The 22,740-nt window shown below is 34.5% G+C and overlaps 1 protein-coding gene across 1 annotated transcript in view; it reads left to right on the plus strand.

The window, feature by feature from the left end:
• LOC107573419 (receptor tyrosine-protein kinase erbB-2-like) overlaps positions 1-22,740 on the plus strand; it is a 35,742-nt gene that overhangs the window by 11,109 nt on the left and 1,893 nt on the right. Inside the window, exons 14-21 of the mRNA XM_016259856.1 lie at positions 5,866-5,964; positions 6,123-6,308; positions 6,651-6,806; positions 6,920-6,995; positions 9,492-9,638; positions 10,002-10,099; positions 14,411-14,599; positions 15,690-16,041. Of these exons, the coding sequence (XP_016115342.1) occupies positions 5,866-5,964; positions 6,123-6,308; positions 6,651-6,806; positions 6,920-6,995; positions 9,492-9,638; positions 10,002-10,099; positions 14,411-14,599; positions 15,690-16,041 (1,303 nt within the window). The remainder of the gene's footprint in view (positions 1-5,865; positions 5,965-6,122; positions 6,309-6,650; positions 6,807-6,919; positions 6,996-9,491; positions 9,639-10,001; positions 10,100-14,410; positions 14,600-15,689; positions 16,042-22,740) is intronic.

Here is a 22,740-nt window from a genome sequence, read left to right on the forward strand (position 1 = left end):
CAATATTAGTTGTTCAGCTGGCACTCATAGCTCCGGAAATATGTGACCAGCCTACTGCTATCTTAGCTCATAAACACATTTTTTATCCAGTCACCTGAGCAAAGAATGCAATTTGACTAATGCCTCTGGAGCTGCAGGAAAATGACTTAATGACAGTGCTGACTGGCTAATGGCACCACAAAAACTCATAGTCTCAACATTAGTGCATATATAAAGTCAGCAGACGGGGAAAATATTAATACTTTTGTTCCAAGTTTTTCTGTCTAAAAACTGGCAAAGTAGAATGTTTTTGAGTTGTGTAGTTAGGACCTCTATTAGCCGTACACAGACGAAATTAAACATTCAACCTCAAATTTTATTTCTTTACATCAGTTGTTCCCAAATGTTTTTGTTAGCTGAACCCCTTAGACGTACCCCCTGAGATTTTATGTTAATATTTCAATAATTTAAAGCTGCAGTCCATAAGTTTTGCCTCTTTGTCGCCATCTCTGTTTGAAACCTGCAATTGCAATTATTTGCGGAATTATTTTGGGTTGTGAACCGGCACGGCTCCAGCGCGGATGAATCTAATGTTTTGATGTGTGGCTGTTAGTCACCACACTGGTGTGGATCATACATATCTATGGTGTGGATACTGTACTTCGGAATCACAGATACTATGTCTTGGAAGTATGACCCAAGTAAGAATTTTCTCCAGATGTTGTCATCTGAACAATTAAGTAACAAGTCTGCCACTTTTGTTCTGACCAACTGAGGAAAAAAGCATTACAATAAATTGCGCTACCAATGGTGATTAAATCTAACAGTCGCTTAGTTCATATCACATCAAACCGTGCAAATTATTATTATTGTTATACTTTGTTCTCCCTTTGTTAATGTTAACAACACAGATATTGCGTGACAATGTGTATGTAGTGTGTATTAGCGTTACATGTAGATTTCAGTTTCTTTACAGTCTAATCTCTAATGGTCATACCATTTGAATTTCATATAAAGAAATAATTTTAACCCAAAAAGCAAATTATTCTAGAAAATAAAATTTTTGTGTAATCCCACGTATGTCTATAATCAGATGCACATTTAAAACTAGAATATAATCTAATTTCAGTCATTTACATGTGTTTCATAAACACATAATCCTTTCTGGATTACAATCCACCATCAAAATACATTTAATTATTCCAGCTGCTGTGAGAAAAGGCTATAAACGATCCGCCACCTGCAGCATCTTCACGTGCGATATAACCTATACTAGCCGGGACAACTTCTTTATGTTTACAAGATGTGACGTAATGGTGCGGCGTCATGCTGGAATTTCCCGTGAAAATTTACCAGTACAACTCAAATGAGAAAATATTATTATAAGCTTACCGTTGTGAATCAGGCTAAAGTAAGGAGATAGTTTTGAACACTGGATGGTTATTTACTTGCTCAAAAATTGATTTAGGATTTTTAACCAAAAAAAAGTTACGTACTGCAGCTTTAACAACACATTTACATGTTCATAGTCCTTTGATGTTAGTTAATGGTCGCATGACATGCAAGTAGCTAGATAAAATGTTAAAAAATATATTTTTTAGTAAGGGTTTTAATTTGACTTTGTTAGTGGACTTTAACGTGGACTCAAACATCTTTTAGTTGTGATAGTGTCGCAGTCCATATTACTTTCACACTGGTGTTTTAGGAACATAATCAAATTATATTATTAATATTACATTTGATTGGATAATATGATATTATTTTTATGTAATATACAATATTTTAAAATATTATATTATATATTAAAATAAAATAATATTGTAATTTTGTATTATTATAATGCAATATTATTATTACATTATTATTATTAATATAACTAATGATACAAATGAAGAGAAGAAGTATATTGCTGTTTAAAATTACTACTTTAAAGTACTTTAAATTAAAACATGAATATTTTTTAATAGTCATTATTTTATTATTATTTGCTGGCAATCAAGCCACTCTGAGACACTAAAAAACACTGGATTGTAAGCTTCTCGTGTGTAAGGAACATTACCGTGCTTCACTGAAATATGCAGTGCATCAGACTGTACATTATTTAATTAAATTGTTGCCTTTGATTTGATAATAATCGCACTAAGCTATATCGTAATAAGCTATATTTTCATTTTACATTTGTTATAATTAATTATTAGCTTCTCATCAATTTAACAAACCCCCTGCAGCTCCCTTTGTGCACCCCTGTTTGGGAAACCTTGCTCTACTAAATCAGTTTTGAAATGGTCATTTACACTGTACAAAATATTTACTTGAAGTCCCCCTGATATTTTAAGTTAGTAATAAATAATTTACATTTTTTCTGTTTTCATCATATTTGGTGGCTATTTTCACTGAGCTTAGCACAGTGCATTATGGGATTTCCCTTTCAGCAAAAGGATGGAAATGGCCGAATAAGGCATCTTTGAAGGCTGCAGAATTATGCTGCTTACCTTTTACCTTTTGTAAAATGCAAAAACTTTGCAGTTTTCCTGGCCCTATTAAATGTAGTGAATTTTGTTTGGTTATTTCTTCTTTTTATGCAGTCTGTTTGATTTGACTGCTTCACATGTTGAGTACCATAGACTTAAGGCATCTTATTTTTTTCCTGAAGCTGGTGGAGCCCCTGACCCCGAGTGGAGCGATGCCAAACCAGGCTCAGATGCGTATTCTCAAGGAGACCGAGCTGAAGAAACTCAGAGTGCTTGGTTCTGGAGCCTTCGGCACGGTCTATAAGGTCAGTTGTCTGTTACCATTCCTCAACATCTCAATATTAGTTGTTCAGCTGGCACTCATAGCTCCGGAAATATGTGACCAGCCTACTGCTATCTTAGCTCATAAACACATTTTTTATCCAGTCACCTGAGCAAAGAATGCAATTTGACTAATGCCTCTGGAGCTGCAGGAAAATGACTTAATGACAGTGCTGACTGGCTAATGGCACCACAAAAACTCATAGTCTCAACATTAGTGCATATATAAAGTCAGCAGACGGGGAAAATATTAATACTTTTGTTCCAAGTTTTTCTGTCTAAAAACTGGCAAAGTAGAATGTTTTTGAGTTGTGTAGTTAGGACCTCTATTAGCCGTACACAGACGAAATTAAACATTCAACCTCAAATTTTATTTCTTTACATCAGTTGTTCCCAAATGTTTTTGTTAGCTGAACCCCTTAGACGTACCCCCTGAGATTTTATGTTAATATTTCAATAATTTAAAGCTGCAGTCCATAAGTTTTGCCTCTTTGTCGCCATCTCTGTTTGAAACCTGCAATTGCAATTATTTGCGGAATTATTTTGGGTTGTGAACCGGCACGGCTCCAGCGCGGATGAATCTAATGTTTTGATGTGTGGCTGTTAGTCACCACACTGGTGTGGATCATACATATCTATGGTGTGGATACTGTACTTCGGAATCACAGATACTATGTCTTGGAAGTATGACCCAAGTAAGAATTTTCTCCAGATGTTGTCATCTGAACAATTAAGTAACAAGTCTGCCACTTTTGTTCTGACCAACTGAGGAAAAAAGCATTACAATAAATTGCGCTACCAATGGTGATTAAATCTAACAGTCGCTTAGTTCATATCACATCAAACCGTGCAAATTATTATTATTGTTATACTTTGTTCTCCCTTTGTTAATGTTAACAACACAGATATTGCGTGACAATGTGTATGTAGTGTGTATTAGCGTTACATGTAGATTTCAGTTTCTTTACAGTCTAATCTCTAATGGTCATACCATTTGAATTTCATATAAAGAAATAATTTTAACCCAAAAAGCAAATTATTCTAGAAAATAAAATTTTTGTGTAATCCCACGTATGTCTATAATCAGATGCACATTTAAAACTAGAATATAATCTAATTTCAGTCATTTACATGTGTTTCATAAACACATAATCCTTTCTGGATTACAATCCACCATCAAAATACATTTAATTATTCCAGCTGCTGTGAGAAAAGGCTATAAACGATCCGCCACCTGCAGCATCTTCACGTGCGATATAACCTATACTAGCCGGGACAACTTCTTTATGTTTACAAGATGTGACGTAAAATTATTTTGGGTTGTGAACCGGCACGGCTCCAGCGCGGATGAATCTAATGTTTTGATGTGTGGCTGTTAGTCACCACACTGGTGTGGATCATACATATCTATGGTGTGGATACTGTACTTCGGAATCACAGATACTATGTCTTGGAAGTATGACCCAAGTAAGAATTTTCTCCAGATGTTGTCATCTGAACAATTAAGTAACAAGTCTGCCACTTTTGTTCTGACCAACTGAGGAAAAAAGCATTACAATAAATTGCGCTACCAATGGTGATTAAATCTAACAGTCGCTTAGTTCATATCACATCAAACCGTGCAAATTATTATTATTGTTATACTTTGTTCTCCCTTTGTTAATGTTAACAACACAGATATTGCGTGACAATGTGTATGTAGTGTGTATTAGCGTTACATGTAGATTTCAGTTTCTTTACAGTCTAATCTCTAATGGTCATACCATTTGAATTTCATATAAAGAAATAATTTTAACCCAAAAAGCAAATTATTCTAGAAAATAAAATTTTTGTGTAATCCCACGTATGTCTATAATCAGATGCACATTTAAAACTAGAATATAATCTAATTTCAGTCATTTACATGTGTTTCATAAACACATAATCCTTTCTGGATTACAATCCACCATCAAAATACATTTAATTATTCCAGCTGCTGTGAGAAAAGGCTATAAACGATCCGCCACCTGCAGCATCTTCACGTGCGATATAACCTATACTAGCCGGGACAACTTCTTTATGTTTACAAGATGTGACGTAATGGTGCGGCGTCATGCTGGAATTTCCCGTGAAAATTTACCAGTACAACTCAAATGAGAAAATATTATTATAAGCTTACCGTTGTGAATCAGGCTAAAGTAAGGAGATAGTTTTGAACACTGGATGGTTATGTACTTGCTCAAAAATTGATTTAGGATTTTTAACCAAAAAAAAGTTACGTACTGCAGCTTTAACAACACATTTACATGTTCATAGTCCTTTGATGTTAGTTAATGGACGCATGACATGCAAGTAGCTATTTTTTAAAATGTTAAAAAATATATTTTTTAGTAAGGGTTTTAATTTGACTTTGTTAGTGGACTTTAACGTGGACTCAAATATCTTTTAGTTGTGATAGTGTCGCAGTCCATATTACTTTCACACTGGTGTTTTAGGAACATAATCAAATTATATTATTAATATTACATTTGATTGGATAATATGATATTATTTTTATGTAATATACAATATTTTAAAATATTATATTATATATTAAAATAAAATAATATTGTAATTTTGTATTATTATAATGCAATATTATTATTACATTATTATTATTAATATAACTAATGATACAAATGAAGAGAAGAAGTATATTGCTGTTTAAAATTACTACTTTAAAGTACTTTAAATTAAAACATGAATATTTTTTAATAGTCATTATTTTATTATTATTTGCTGGCAATCAAGCCACTCTGAGACACTAAAAAACACTGGATTGTAAGCTTCTCGTGTGTAAGGAACATTACCGTGCTTCACTGAAATATGCAGTGCATCAGACTGTACATTATTTAATTAAATTGTTGCCTTTGATTTGATAATAATCGCACTAAGCTATATCGTAATAAGCTATATTTTCATTTTACATTTGTTATAATTAATTATTAGCTTCTCATCAATTTAACAAACCCCCTGCAGCTCCCTTTGTGCACCCCTGTTTGGGAAACCTTGCTCTACATTATCATTTGTAATGTAGTTTAACCGCATTCATGCAAAGTTTCTCTCATTTCACCAGGGTATCTGGGCTCCTGATGGAGAGAATGTCAAGATCCCAGTGGCCATCAAAGTTTTGCGTGAGAACACCTCGCCCAAAGCCAACAAAGAAATCTTGGATGTAAGTGTTCCTTTCATTCCCATATTTTACTGTAATATTAATTTCCTTTTAACATTTTTTTCATTTGTGTTACAAAGATTAAGAGGACTCTTCTTTCTAATGATAATAAGTGTTTATTGCATATGTGGCTTTTTCTGTATATGTGCATCTCTCCACAGGAGGCATATGTGATGGCTGGTGTAGCGAGTCCATATGTTTGCCGTTTGTTGGGTATCTGTCTGACATCAACAGTTCAGCTGGTTACTCAGCTCATGCCATACGGTTGCTTATTGGACTATGTCAAAGAGAACAAGGACCGCATCGGCTCTCAGTACCTTCTCAACTGGTGTGTACAGATTGCTAAGGTAAGAATGTCATCTGTGCTGATGGCGGCAGAATATACTTATTTAATTCGCAGACTTTTGCAATTTAATACACATGCTAAGCCACATTATGATTTCAGTTTTAGATGGATTGACAGATGCTTTGCCAAAGAAATGACACAAAATACAACATTACATATACAGATCTATTTTTTATTTTGAGAACTGTAAAAATATTTTAGGATTCAATATGAAAGATTGTGATGCCATAGTCTAGGTAATTCATCAGAAACACTGTAGTTACTCACATTCATTTGTGGACTCTTCTCAGCTACATGTCCATTTTGTGCTCATGTTCTCATTTCTGTTTCTTTGTGTACCCAGGGAATGAGTTACCTTGAAGATGTCAGGCTGGTTCACAGAGACCTTGCAGCTAGGAATGTTCTGGTCAAAAACCCGAACCATGTGAAGATCACAGACTTTGGGCTTGCTAGATTGCTGGACATAGATGAGAAGGAGTACCACGCTGATGGGGGAAAGGTGTGTCTATATGTTGCTTTGGTTGAACTACTGAAAGTGAATTTGGGTACAGTGTTTGGAAATCCACTACCCTGTGTTTATTGAGAATAGGATTATGTGTATGTGTTGAATAGGTGCCAATCAAATGGATGGCGCTTGAGTCCATATTACACCGGAAGTTTACACACCAAAGTGACGTATGGAGCTACGGTCTGTATCCGCATGGGTTTACAGTTTCTCTGCTGTGACTGATAACCCTCTGGTTTAAAATAACCTTTGATGCTTGGCTCTTTTACATGTGTTTCATAAACACATAATCCTTTCTGGATTACAATCCACCATCAAAATACATTTAATTATTCCAGCTGCTGTGAGAAAAGGCTATAAACGATCCGCCACCTGCAGCATCTTCACGTGCGATATAACCTATACTAGCCGGGACAACTTCTTTATGTTTACAAGATGTGACGTAATGGTGCGGCGTCATGCTGGAATTTCCCGTGAAAATTTACCAGTACAACTCAAATGAGAAAATATTATTATAAGCTTACCGTTGTGAATCAGGCTAAAGTAAGGAGATAGTTTTGAACACTGGATGGTTATTTACTTGCTCAAAAATTGATTTAGGATTTTTAACCAAAAAAAAGTTACGTACTGCAGCTTTAACAACACATTTACATGTTCATAGTCCTTTGATGTTAGTTAATGGTCGCATGACATGCAAGTAGCTAGATAAAATGTTAAAAAATATATTTTTTAGTAAGGGTTTTAATTTGACTTTGTTAGTGGACTTTAACGTGGACTCAAACATCTTTTAGTTGTGATAGTGTCGCAGTCCATATTACTTTCACACTGGTGTTTTAGGAACATAATCAAATTATATTATTAATATTACATTTGATTGGATAATATGATATTATTTTTATGTAATATACAATATTTTAAAATATTATATTATATATTAAAATAAAATAATATTGTAATTTTGTATTATTATAATGCAATATTATTATTACATTATTATTATTAATATAACTAATGATAAAAATGAAGAGAAGAAGTATATTGCTGTTTAAAATTACTACTTTAAAGTACTTTAAATTAAAACATGAATATTTTTTAATAGTCATTATTTTATTATTATTTGCTGGCAATCAAGCCACTCTGAGACACTAAAAAACACTGGATTGTAAGCTTCTCGTGTGTAAGGAACATTACCGTGCTTCACTGAAATATGCAGTGCATCAGACTGTACATTATTTAATTAAATTGTTGCCTTTGATTTGATAATAATCGCACTAAGCTATATCGTAATAAGCTATATTTTCATTTTACATTTGTTATAATTAATTATTAGCTTCTCATCAATTTAACAAACCCCCTGCAGCTCCCTTTGTGCACCCCTGTTTGGGAAACCTTGCTCTACATTATCATTTGTAATGTAGTTTAACCGCATTCATGCAAAGTTTCTCTCATTTCACCAGGGTATCTGGGCTCCTGATGGAGAGAATGTCAAGATCCCAGTGGCCATCAAAGTTTTGCGTGAGAACACCTCGCCCAAAGCCAACAAAGAAATCTTGGATGTAAGTGTTCCTTTCATTCCCATATTTTACTGTAATATTAATTTCCTTTTAACATTTTTTTCATTTGTGTTACAAAGATTAAGAGGACTCTTCTTTCTAATGATAATAAGTGTTTATTGCATATGTGGCTTTTTCTGTATATGTGCATCTCTCCACAGGAGGCATATGTGATGGCTGGTGTAGCGAGTCCATATGTTTGCCGTTTGTTGGGTATCTGTCTGACATCAACAGTTCAGCTGGTTACTCAGCTCATGCCATACGGTTGCTTATTGGACTATGTCAAAGAGAACAAGGACCGCATCGGCTCTCAGTACCTTCTCAACTGGTGTGTACAGATTGCTAAGGTAAGAATGTCATCTGTGCTGATGGCGGCAGAATATACTTATTTAATTCGCAGACTTTTGCAATTTAATACACATGCTAAGCCACATTATGATTTCAGTTTTAGATGGATTGACAGATGCTTTGCCAAAGAAATGACACAAAATACAACATTACATATACAGATCTATTTTTTATTTTGAGAACTGTAAAAATATTTTAGGATTCAATATGAAAGATTGTGATGCCATAGTCTAGGTAATTCATCAGAAACACTGTAGTTACTCACATTCATTTGTGGACTCTTCTCAGCTACATGTCCATTTTGTGCTCATGTTCTCATTTCTGTTTCTTTGTGTACCCAGGGAATGAGTTACCTTGAAGATGTCAGGCTGGTTCACAGAGACCTTGCAGCTAGGAATGTTCTGGTCAAAAACCCGAACCATGTGAAGATCACAGACTTTGGGCTTGCTAGATTGCTGGACATAGATGAGAAGGAGTACCACGCTGATGGGGGAAAGGTGTGTCTATATGTTGCTTTGGTTGAACTACTGAAAGTGAATTTGGGTACAGTGTTTGGAAATCCACTACCCTGTGTTTATTGAGAATAGGATTATGTGTATGTGTTGAATAGGTGCCAATCAAATGGATGGCGCTTGAGTCCATATTACACCGGAAGTTTACACACCAAAGTGACGTATGGAGCTACGGTCTGTATCCGCATGGGTTTACAGTTTCTCTGCTGTGACTGATAACCCTCTGGTTTAAAATAACCTTTGATGCTTGGCTCTTTCCATCTCAGGGGTGACTGTGTGGGAGTTGATGACCTTTGGCATGAAGCCATATGACCTCATACCAGCACGGGAAATTCCAGACCTACTGGAGGGGGGAGATAGACTCCCCCAGCCGATCATCTGTACCGAGGACGTATACATGATCATGGTCAATTGTTAGTGTTAATTTCTAACGATAATAAGGATTAGCATAGTGTGTATATTTGATTCAAAGTTGTGATTCCGAGTTTTCCTTTTACTTCTCTATGTCAAACTGTCGATTACCACAAAAAAAATCTTGACGCATGTTTCAGTTTACACTTTCCCCAAAAAGTGTAAATACTGTGGCACTTTCAGGAAATTGCTGTTGAGTCTCTCAACATCATAACTTCTGCAGAGTGACTTTGTTTATTACACACTGAGAGACAAGTCAAAATAAATTTCTGTGTTAATTGACAAGATGTCACAGAAGCTTTTCCTAGGGTTTAATATATATTGAATATGTAGGGAACTTTTTTGACCGTATGACCCTATGCCAGGTTGGATGATTGATCCTGACAGTCGACCACGATTTAAGGAGCTGGTGGAGGAGTTCGCCATCATGGCACGTGATCCCCCACGTTATGTAGTCATTTTGGTGCGTGCATTTTTTATATTTTGCCTTTATGAACAATCAGAATAATGTAGGGCTGCAACTAACAACTACATTCAAAAGCAAATATTAAAGCAATAAACCCCAAGAAGCCGTGGTTTACAGTGAATTGATAACAGCTAAGGGGCGTTGTTAAGCACGACGCAAAGCGGAGTGCCTAAAACCCCCTTAGCTGTTATAAATTCACTGTAAACCACGGCTTCACGGGGCTTATTGCTTTTATAAAATGGTTAATCCATATACATAGTAAGGTTTCACAGAATAAAACAGCAAATAAAGTGTAATGATATAAATAAAAACACAGCTTTAACAACACATTTACATGTTCATAGTCCTTTGATGTTAGTTAATGGTCGCATGACATGCAAGTAGCTAGATAAAATGTTAAAAAATATATTTTTTAGTAAGGGTTTTAATTTGACTTTGTTAGTGGACTTTAACGTGGACTCAAACATCTTTTAGTTGTGATAGTGTCGCAGTCCATATTACTTTCACACTGGTGTTTTAGGAACATAATCAAATTATATTATTAATATTACATTTGATTGGATAATATGATATTATTTTTATATAATATACAATATTTTAAAATATTATATTATATATTAAAATAAAATAATATTGTAATTTTGTATTATTATAATGCAATATTATTATTACATTATTATTATTAATATAACTAATGATAAAAATGAAGAGAAGAAGTATATTGCTGTTTAAAATTACTACTTTAAAGTACTTTAAATTAAAACATGAATATTTTTTAATAGTCATTATTTTATTATTATTTGCTGGCAATCAAGCCACTCTGAGACACTAAAAAACACTGGATTGTAAGCTTCTCGTGTGTAAGGAACATTACCGTGCTTCACTGAAATATGCAGTGCATCAGACTGTACATTATTTAATTAAATTGTTGCCTTTGATTTGATAATAATCGCACTAAGCTATATCGTAATAAGCTATATTTTCATTTTACATTTGTTATAATTAATTATTAGCTTCTCATCAATTTAACAAACCCCCTGCAGCTCCCTTTGTGCACCCCTGTTTGGGAAACCTTGCTCTACATTATCATTTGTAATGTAGTTTAACCGCATTCATGCAAAGTTTCTCTCATTTCACCAGGGTATCTGGGCTCCTGATGGAGAGAATGTCAAGATCCCAGTGGCCATCAAAGTTTTGCGTGAGAACACCTCGCCCAAAGCCAACAAAGAAATCTTGGATGTAAGTGTTCCTTTCATTCCCATATTTTACTGTAATATTAATTTCCTTTTAACATTTTTTTCATTTGTGTTACAAAGATTAAGAGGACTCTTCTTTCTAATGATAATAAGTGTTTATTGCATATGTGGCTTTTTCTGTATATGTGCATCTCTCCACAGGAGGCATATGTGATGGCTGGTGTAGCGAGTCCATATGTTTGCCGTTTGTTGGGTATCTGTCTGACATCAACAGTTCAGCTGGTTACTCAGCTCATGCCATACGGTTGCTTATTGGACTATGTCAAAGAGAACAAGGACCGCATCGGCTCTCAGTACCTTCTCAACTGGTGTGTACAGATTGCTAAGGTAAGAATGTCATCTGTGCTGATGGCGGCAGAATATACTTATTTAATTCGCAGACTTTTGCAATTTAATACACATGCTAAGCCACATTATGATTTCAGTTTTAGATGGATTGACAGATGCTTTGCCAAAGAAATGACACAAAATACAACATTACATATACAGATCTATTTTTTATTTTGAGAACTGTAAAAATATTTTAGGATTCAATATGAAAGATTGTGATGCCATAGTCTAGGTAATTCATCAGAAACACTGTAGTTACTCACATTCATTTGTGGACTCTTCTCAGCTACATGTCCATTTTGTGCTCATGTTCTCATTTCTGTTTCTTTGTGTACCCAGGGAATGAGTTACCTTGAAGATGTCAGGCTGGTTCACAGAGACCTTGCAGCTAGGAATGTTCTGGTCAAAAACCCGAACCATGTGAAGATCACAGACTTTGGGCTTGCTAGATTGCTGGACATAGATGAGAAGGAGTACCACGCTGATGGGGGAAAGGTGTGTCTATATGTTGCTTTGGTTGAACTACTGAAAGTGAATTTGGGTACAGTGTTTGGAAATCCACTACCCTGTGTTTATTGAGAATAGGATTATGTGTATGTGTTGAATAGGTGCCAATCAAATGGATGGCGCTTGAGTCCATATTACACCGGAAGTTTACACACCAAAGTGACGTATGGAGCTACGGTCTGTATCCGCATGGGTTTACAGTTTCTCTGCTGTGACTGATAACCCTCTGGTTTAAAATAACCTTTGATGCTTGGCTCTTTCCATCTCAGGGGTGACTGTGTGGGAGTTGATGACCTTTGGCATGAAGCCATATGACCTCATACCAGCACGGGAAATTCCAGACCTACTGGAGGGGGGAGATAGACTCCCCCAGCCGATCATCTGTACCGAGGACGTATACATGATCATGGTCAATTGTTAGTGTTAATTTCTAACGATAATAAGGATTAGCATAGTGTGTATATTTGATTCAAAGTTGTGATTCCGAGTTTTCCTTTTACTTCTCTATGTCAAACTGTCGATTACCACAAAAAAAATCTTGACGCATGTTTCAGTTTACACTTTCCCCAAAAAGTGTAAATACTGTGGCACTTTCAGGAAATTGCTGTTGAGTCTCTCAACATCATAACTTCTGCAGAGTGACTTTGTTTATTACACACTGAGAGACAAGTCAAAATAAATTTCTGTGTTAATTGACAAGATGTCACAGAAGCTTTTCCTAGGGTTTAATATATATTGAATATGTAGGGAACTTTTTTGACCGTATGACCCTATGCCAGGTTGGATGATTGATCCTGACAGTCGACCACGATTTAAGGAGCTGGTGGAGGAGTTCGCCATCATGGCACGTGATCCCCCACGTTATGTAGTCATTTTGGTGCGTGCATTTTTTATATTTTGCCTTTATGAACAATCAGAATAATGTAGGGCTGCAACTAACAACTACATTCAAAAGCAAATATTAAAGCAATAAACCCCAAGAAGCCGTGGTTTACAGTGAATTGATAACAGCTAAGGGGCGTTGTTAAGCACGACGCAAAGCGGAGTGCCTAAAACCCCCTTAGCTGTTATAAATTCACTGTAAACCACGGCTTCACGGGGCTTATTGCTTTTATAAAATGGTTAATCCATATACATAGTAAGGTTTCACAGAATAAAACAGCAAATAAAGTGTAATGATATAAATAAAAACAGTATTCTTCCACCAAACAACGTAGTTCCTCAGAATCAGTTGTGGTTCCAACAAAGTGGTTAGCGAGCAGCACACAGAAGTAAACAAAGGTGTATGTTTGTAGTGTAATTTACAACAGCTTTGAATGCGGCTCAACCAATCAGAATCAAGGACCGGAACTATCTGTTTTATAAATATAGTTTGTATATAATTATAAATATTCTATTGATTATATTTTAGAAAAACTTTATATTCCACATCTTGCCCAATGATCTCTTTTAAAAAAAAATGTTATAAGGAAAAAAATGTATATATAAAGTATGCTGTACAAAAACGTATTTTGAAGTGCTGATATTCTCATGCATATCCTAGTAAAAATAACCTATGCCATAATTTACTTAAAATACATTTCATACTAAGTATACTTCAGATCCATTAACATTTATTGACATATCACTTAAGACTTAATGATATACAATTATAATTAAACATTATTTGGATTTTTTTTTTATTGCACAATGCACATTTCTTAAAAGTATGTCTAAAATGTGCTTTAATATCACTATTAATAAGGACTGTATGATCTCTGATTTAATGATAATATCAGTCTTTAAATGCAAGATATTCAAAGTGTACCTGAGGTATAATTGCAATAGTTCCACTTTAGCACAATCAAATGTACTTCAGTATATCTTTAGTTGGACCTCAGCACTACTTCCGTGCAACTAAAAGTGCATTAAGCACAAAATTAGTAGTTCCAATTTAGTAGACTTTAAGTATACCATTATACCAAAAGTACAATTGTAGGGTATTTTTATTAGCACATAGATATGTAAATGTATTTATTTTTAGTATACTTAGAAGAAAATAAATGCATTTCAAATACATTTTAGTATATATTTTTTCCACTGGAGAAGTGCAAACTGAGTAATAATGAGGTTTGCTGTTGATTATTTGTATTTAATAATCCTGTCCTTTTGCAGTGATGTCTTGACATAGACATAGATTGTGGTGGTTTTCAGTATTTTTTCCTGCTTTTTTCAGAATGATGATCAAATGAGTTTGTCGAGTCCTGTTGATAGTGAGTTCTTCCGCACACTGCTGGCAGAAGAAGGGGGGAATGTGAAAGAGTTACTGGATGCAGAAGAATACCTGGTGCCTCAGCCCGATGGCATCTTCAACACACAAGGAGAAATGAGAGCCAACGGACCCAGCAGACACCACTCTCATCGGGTCAGAGATGATTAATAGAATAATAATATATAATAATAGATCATAATTATGTATGCCCTCTTACTGTTTCAAACTCATTTTTCTTCTGTGAAACACAAAATGAGAAGGTTTAAAGAATGTTCATGCTGCTCTCTGTAGTGACCAGCGGCTGGGAATGGGGAATCAGTAGTTAAAACTGTTTCGGCAAATTATAATATTAAAATAGAACTACATGTAGTTGAGGTAGCATTGTCTATGTTAACATCCTCTAAAAGTGAAATGAGCATAGCAGCTATGATTTAAACAATCTTGACAAATATAAAATGTATTATAAAAATGATTAACCAAACATTTTAGCCTTATAAATGATTATGTATGTTAAATATGAATTAACAGGAAAAGCAGAAATACAGTGTTAACAGTCATTATTCCTGTACACAAAGCAGTGCTGCGCTTATAAACACTACACTAGGCGTCATACGGATGTAAAACGAAAAGAAAATGTAATCAGACTTTTCTGAAGACCTGCAGATATACATACATATAACCCCCAAACACTCCCCCAAAAATGGTGAATGTAAAGGTTGCCAAAGCTTATTCTGTTCTCAGCTGTGTGTAGCACCTGCAACTCTACATATCTTTCCCAGAGATCTTAACATTAGTAAAGAGTGGTTAAAGTGGATTCAGTACATTTAAGATTAATTTTTGTATTTCTGCATTGTAATGTTTCCTGAGCCCTTAAACAAGAAATGTTATTCAGGTAAATAGAAATAGAAACTAAGTAAAACTAACCATAACTAATTTAATCAGTAAGATTCTCATGACAGCAGTTCATGACAGTAGTTGACCTGAGAAAGAAACTGACAGTAGAAGAGTTTCTATAATTGTCTTTTATAGTGTCCTTTGTGCCAGCGCTGAATATATTCAGCAGTATATATTTTGTGTTTGAATTGTGACAGATTTCTGAATGCAACGGGCTTGTGTAGCTAGAAGCATTGGCATTTGTGTATTTCTGTAGAGTATGCTTCAGGTCAAGCAGTCCCTCAACTGTTAGTGTAACGCTTGTCATACTTTAACAATCATTTAATTATTTTTTGTTTTTCTTCTCTAGAGTACAGATCAAGGCTTAGAAGTATATGGTATGCCAAGTGGGAGGGAATTGCACTCTTCCGTCAGCACGCTGGGGCAAAGTCAGTACCCAACTCTCCCTGTGAGGGCAACAGCCAATGGCATGTGGCCTGGTACACAATACCCATCTCTGGTACGGAGCATATCCCACCGTTCAGGCCAATCAGACTCAGTGTTTGTGGACGGTTATGTAGAGGACAATGGCCCTCTATCCAGTCCTTGTCGCTATTCTAAAGACCCCACCATCCCCAATGGCATAGATGGAGAGCTGGAGACTGATGGTCCTGTCAGTTTCCTGTCGCACACACTGCCACGTGGAACACACACACAACCTGGTGAGTGAAATATATAATTTTCAGTAAAGGCAACTAATTTTACTTCCATAGTCACATATTTCTGATTAAAATTGTATTTTATCATCCAAATTAAAGAGTAATTTCAAGGGAAATCAAGTTTTGATTAAATATTATAAATATATATACACAGGTTATTTTTTCTTATTAAAATTCATGAAAATTCATCCCAAAATGGACAATAACCAATAAATGGCAAATGTTAAAATGCTACATATTATTACATTTATTTTTATTTTTATTAAATGAATAATATAATAATATTACATTTATTTATTATGAATAATATGTAATACTTAAAATAATTATTATATTATTTTATCTACAGTGTTGGGGAGTAACATGTAACGGAATTACGTAATTTAATTGCTAAATAAATGTAACTATAATGTTACAGTTACTGAGAAAAAATATGTAATTAAATCAGTTACTTATGAAAATGTTAACAATTACAAAGAGGGTTGCATCTGAATAATTTCACACACACACACACACACACACACACAGATTTAATTGATTTCTTTCCCAAATTGCATTGACTTCTTTCACACATACTTATTCAATAACATTATAATATTTCCTGTTTGGGTTTATGTATATGCTTTAATTTTTTTTAAGATTATCAGTTTTTTTTCCAAAGCATTGTTAGATTCCAGTAGCTATGTTTCCATCCACCTATTTTTATGCGCATTTTGGGATATCGCATAAAAAACGCTGGATGGAAACACCAAGATGCGCATAAATTCTAAAAATGCACATAAAAACTTATGCGATCAACTAAGTAGGATAAATTTCTTATCCGGTAAGAAAACATGTTCATAAACTACAATGGAAACACTTTTACCGAATAAATTCCTTAATGCGCATCAAAAAAGACATGTGACTTTGTGATGGGACAGCATAAAACTGGACCAACCAATGGACCGATCTCATTGCACAGCATCTGAAATGCTAGTTTTGTCATTCTTAAATGCTCAAAGTGCTTTGTTATAATTAACTCCAAGAAAGACATGTGACTTTGTGATGGGACAGCATAAAACTGGACCAACCAATGGACCGATCTCATTGCACAGCATCTGAAATGCTAGTTTTGTCATTCTTAAATGCTTAAGCAAAGTCACGTCAAAGTGCTTTGTTATAATTAACTCCAAGAACTGTGTTCCAAAACAGCAGACTCCGAAAATAAGATAAGATGACCGCGTTTCGTCTGCACGCTCTGAAGCTCGTAATTTATTGTATACACAAATTATTATATACAGTGCCTTCTCCTACTGCAGCAAATTTAGTTTTTCTTTGTGATATTTAGCGCAAGTTTATCAGGAAGTGACGATTTTGTTCTCTTCAACTCCCTGGATGGAAATGGTGCTTTATTCGAAAATGTTTTATGCGATATTCCAATTTTGCGCATAAGTTTTATTCGTAACTTTGGATGGAAACATAGCTAGTGTTTCCTGTCATAGCTATGCAAAGATTTTATCTCAAAAACAGTATCATAGCTATTAAACTATATCTTGTTATGATTTTAAATCTGTATTTAACCTTAATCTGTATTAAACGATTTCAAAGTAAAAAGAGGTGCTAAAGTCTGATTTTGTGCTTTAAAATGTAATTATTATAATCTTAATTCAAGCGATAAAGGATTTTGAAAGTCTGGCAGTAATTCGTGTTGAGTACTACTGTAAGGTTAACCTTGCCTGCTTTAAATGTTTCAAAATGATTATCAGTTGAAAACATTCATTAGAAATTTAGAAAAGTAATCAAAAAGTAATCAAATGTAATCAGTTACATTACTTTAGTAAAGTAATTTAGTAATTTGAACTACTTATTACATTTTAAATCTGTAACCTATTACTTTGCAAAAGTAACCTTCCCAACAATGATTGTCTAATTGTCTAAAAATACATGTTCACGGAAACGGTTTCAATATATTGTGAATTTCAACAATTTTAGCAAACACTTAAAGGGTTAGTTCACCCAAAAATGAAAATTAGGCTGTGTTTTACTCACCCCCGTGGCATCCTAGGTGTATATGACTTTCTTTTATTATATCTTTTCATGTGACAACACTGAAGAAATGACACTTTGCTACAATGTAAAGTAGTGAGTGTACAGCTTGTATAACAGTGTAAATTTGCTGTCCCCTCAAAATAACTCAACACACAGCCATTAATGTCTAAACCGCTGGCCACAAAAGTGAGTACACCCCTAAGTTAAAATGTCCAAATTGGGCCCAATTAGCCATTTTCTTTCCCCGGTGTCATGTGACTCATTAGTGTTACAGGGTCTCAGGTGTGAATGGGGAGCAGGTGTGTTAAATTTGGTGTTATCGCTCTCACTCTCTCATATTGGTCACTGGAAGTTCAACATGGCACCTCATGGCAAAGAACTCTCTGAGGATCTGAAAAAAATAATTGTTGCTCTACATAAAGATGGCGTAGGCTATAAGAAGATTGCTAAGACCCTGAAACTGAGCTGCAGCACGGTGGCCAAGACCATACAGCGGTTTAACAGGACAGGTTCCACTCAGAACAGACTTAAATATTTAGACTTAATAGGCTATTTATTTTCTAACTTTTTTTACATTTTAATCTGGACTGCAACATGCCCTAGATATGGTTTGAAAGCGTTTGGATTCTTTATTGTTCGGTCACACTTTACATTAGGGCTTCATTAGGTAACATTAGTTAATTCATTAGTTAACATAAACTGCCAATAAAAAATTCTTCTGAACATTCATTAATCTTAGGTATTCCAATATTTAATAAAAGGTTGTTAAAATTGAAAATTGCAACTGTGCTATTTAATGAGCTAACATGAACTAAGACTTGTATTTTTTTAACAAAGATTAATAACTTCTGTAGCAAATGTAGCTATTGCTCATTGTGAATGTTAATGCATTAACTAAGGTTAACTAATGAGGTCTTATTGTAAAGTGATACCTATTGGTCTTTATAGTTCTTTTGCACTTTAATCTGTGTAAAACGTTTAACTTTATACATTTTTCTGTATTGTTTTATTGCATTTAAATGTTCAGTTATTTTTGTTATAAGAAAAAAGTTATTAAACCTGTTGTACTGTATTATGACAGCACTTTTTTAAAACTAAATTACAATACCGTGATAATACCGTATACCGTGATAAAAGCATTAGCAATTAATCGCAACATGAAAATTTAATACCGGCATATACCTATTTGTGATGCTCTCAGCCCTATTAGCATAAACACAGTGCTGAGTGTGAAGAAGCAGTCCGCCATTACTGTTTTCTTGCTGTAGCTGCTTGTCAGCACCAAAGAGGCATTACAAGTGTTGTGTTTTGGGATGCACAAATGAACATAGGAGTCTCCATAGACTCCCTCCACCTGAGCTGCTGAGGACACTGCGCTTAAGTTTCATTTTCGAAGGAAATGTCCTGAAAAAAAAATCAGTAAAGTCCTATATGATTGTGCCAATCATTTTACACCGGACTGCCTCACAAACGGGGGTCATTTTAACACTGTATTTTCGCAAAAGTTGATTCTGAAAGAGGGATCAACACCAATGCTTCGTGCACGAACGTCAGCTCCAGACAAAGTAAGCGCGTCATATTTTGTTTTCCAAATTGCCTTTCTGAGAGAGCTTCTTGGCACTCTGTAAGGCTAATGCTGCTAAAGCTACCAATAGCTATGTTTCCATCCACCTATTTTTATGCGCATTTTGGGATATCGCATAAAAAACGCTGGATGGAAACACCAAGATGCGCATAAATTCTAAAAATGCACATAAAAACTTATGCGATCAACTAAGTAGGATAAATTTCTTATCCGGTAAGAAAACATGTTCATAAACTACAATGGAAACACTTTTACCGAATAAATTCCTTAATGCGCATCAAAAAAGACATGTGACTTTGTGATGGGACAGCATAAAACTGGACCAGCCAACGGACCGATCTCATTTCACAGCATCTGAAATGCTAGTTTTGTCATTCTAAAATGCTTGAGCAAAGCCTCGTCTCATCAAAGTGCTTCATAATAATTAACTCCCAGAACTGCGTTCATAAACAGCAGGCTCCAAAAATAAGATCTCAAATTACTGAAGCTCGTAATTTACCTTATACAAAAATTACATACAGTGCCTTGTATTAGTTTTTCTTTGTGATATTTAGCGCAAGTTTATCAGGAAGTGACGATTTTGTTCTCTTCAACTCCCTGGATGGAAACGGTGCTTTAGTCGCAAATATTTTATGCGATATTCCAATTTTGCGCACAAGATAAATTCGTAACTTTGGATGGAAGCATTGCTTATGATAACCCTGCGTTGAACTGTGAAAGTGGGCCAATCGGAACAGCGTTGCTATGACTACAGTGGGCGGGGCTTGACATTAAACTATATCTTGTTATGATTTTAAATCTGTATTTAACCTTAATCTGCATTAAACGATTTCAAAGTAAAAAGAGGTGCTAAAGTCTGATTTTGTGCTTTAAAATGTAATTATTATAATCTTAATTCAAGCGATAAAGGATTTTGAAAGTCTGGCAGTAATTCGTGTTGAGTACTACTGTAAGGTTAACCTTGCCTGCTTTAAATGTTTCAAAATGATTATCAGTTGAAAACATTCATTAGAAATTTAGAAAAGTAATCAAAAAGTAATCAAATGTAATCAGTTACATTACTTTAGTAAAGTAATTGAAATAGTTACACTACTATTACATTTTAAATAGGGTAACTTGTAATCTGTAACCTATTACATTTCCAAAGTAACCTTCCCACCACTGTATTTAGGCTACTTAGTTTGTTTATATTAATGTATCATATTGGTAGAAACGTTTCTTTCTTTCTTTTACTTGTATGTTTTTTGTGTAATTTTCTTTATTTAACATGAGCATAGATCACATGACCATATCCAGCAACACACCTCAAATATTTAAATGACCACTCAAATTACATTGACATTTTAAATTCTGTTTTTTTCTTCTTTTTGTGCTCTTGTTTTATTATAGATCAGTGTGTACACCACATACATGGTACAAAGCTATTGAGAATACAGTAAAAAAATACTGTAAAACAACTAAATCTACAGAAACATACTGTACACCGCAAGAAACTAGGTAGGAGGGTAGTTATAGATAGATAGATAGATAGATAGATAGATAGATAGATAGATAGATAGATAGATAGATAGATAGATAGATAGATAGATAGATAGATAGATAGATAGATATGCATATATACACAAAAAGTATTTTAGTAGAAAACAAAGTATTTCAAGCCACAATTCAAAGACAATTCAAAGACATCTTCAAAGACATCTATTTATTCCAATGTGGAATAAATGTATAAGATCTGATACTTATTAGCATCAAATGGCTCTGTATGTGATAACTGAGTGTGGGAAGAGAAGGCTCAGTGCCAGTTTCTGTCTTGCTAATCAGTGTTACTATGTGTGAGACATAAAATGTGTGCCACTGACATTCACAGCTGGTCTGCTTCAATTCTGTGACGGGAAATAATGCGTGTGCGTGCGTTGTGATGGGACAGCATAAAACTGGACCAACCAATGGACCGATCTCATTGCACAGCATCTGAAATGCTAGTTTTGTCATTCTTAAATGCTTAAGCAAAGTCACGTCAAAGTGCTTTGTTATAATTAACTCCAAGAACTGTGTTCCAAAACAGCAGACTCCGAAAATAAGATAAGATGACCGCGATTCGTCTGCACGCTCTGAAGCTCGTAATTTATTGTATACACAAATTATTATATACAGTGCCTTCTCCTACTGCAGCAAATTTAGTTTTTCTTTGTGATATTTAGCGCAAGTTTATCAGGAAGTGACGATTTTGTTCTCTTCAACTCCCTGGATGGAAATGGTGCTTTATTCGAAAATGTTTTATGCGATATTCCAATTTTGCGCATAAGTTTTATTCGTAACTTTGGATGGAAACATAGCTAGTGTTTCCTGTCATAGCTATGCAAAGATTTTATCTCAAAAACAGTATCATAGCTATTAAACTATATCTTGTTATGATTTTAAATCTGTATTTAACCTTAATCTGTATTAAACGATTTCAAAGTAAAAAGAGGTGCTAAAGTCTGATTTTGTGCTTTAAAATGTAATTATTATAATCTTAATTCAAGCGATAAAGGATTTTGAAAGTCTGGCAGTAATTCGTGTTGAGTACTACTGTAAGGTTAACCTTGCCTGCTTTAAATGTTTCAAAATGATTATCAGTTGAAAACATTCATTAGAAATTTAGAAAAGTAATCAAAAAGTAATCAAATGTAATCAGTTACATTACTTTAGTAAAGTAATTTGAATAGTTACACTACTTATTACATTTTAAATCTGTAACCTATTACTTTGCAAAAGTAACCTTCCCAACAATGATTGTCTAAATTGAAAATAATACATGTTCACGGAAACGGTTTCAATATATTGTGAATTTCAACAATTTTAGCAAACACTTAAAGGGTGAACTCCATGCCCAAGGCAGTGCTGGAAAATAATGGTGGCCACACAACATATTGACACTTTGGTCCTAATTTGGACATTTTCGTTTAGGGGTGTACTCACTTTTATGGCCAGCGGTTTAGACATTAATGGCTGTGTGTTGAGTTATTTTGAGGGGACAGCAAATTTACACTGTTATACAAGCTGTACACTCACTACTTTACATTGTAGCAAAGTGTCATTTCTTCAGT

The sequence above is a fragment of the Sinocyclocheilus grahami genome, unplaced genomic scaffold (genome assembly GCF_001515645.1).
Source record: "Sinocyclocheilus grahami isolate Dianchi unplaced genomic scaffold, SAMN03320097.WGS_v1.1 scaffold1937.1, whole genome shotgun sequence".
Lineage (NCBI taxonomy): Eukaryota > Metazoa > Chordata > Actinopteri > Cypriniformes > Cyprinidae > Sinocyclocheilus > Sinocyclocheilus grahami.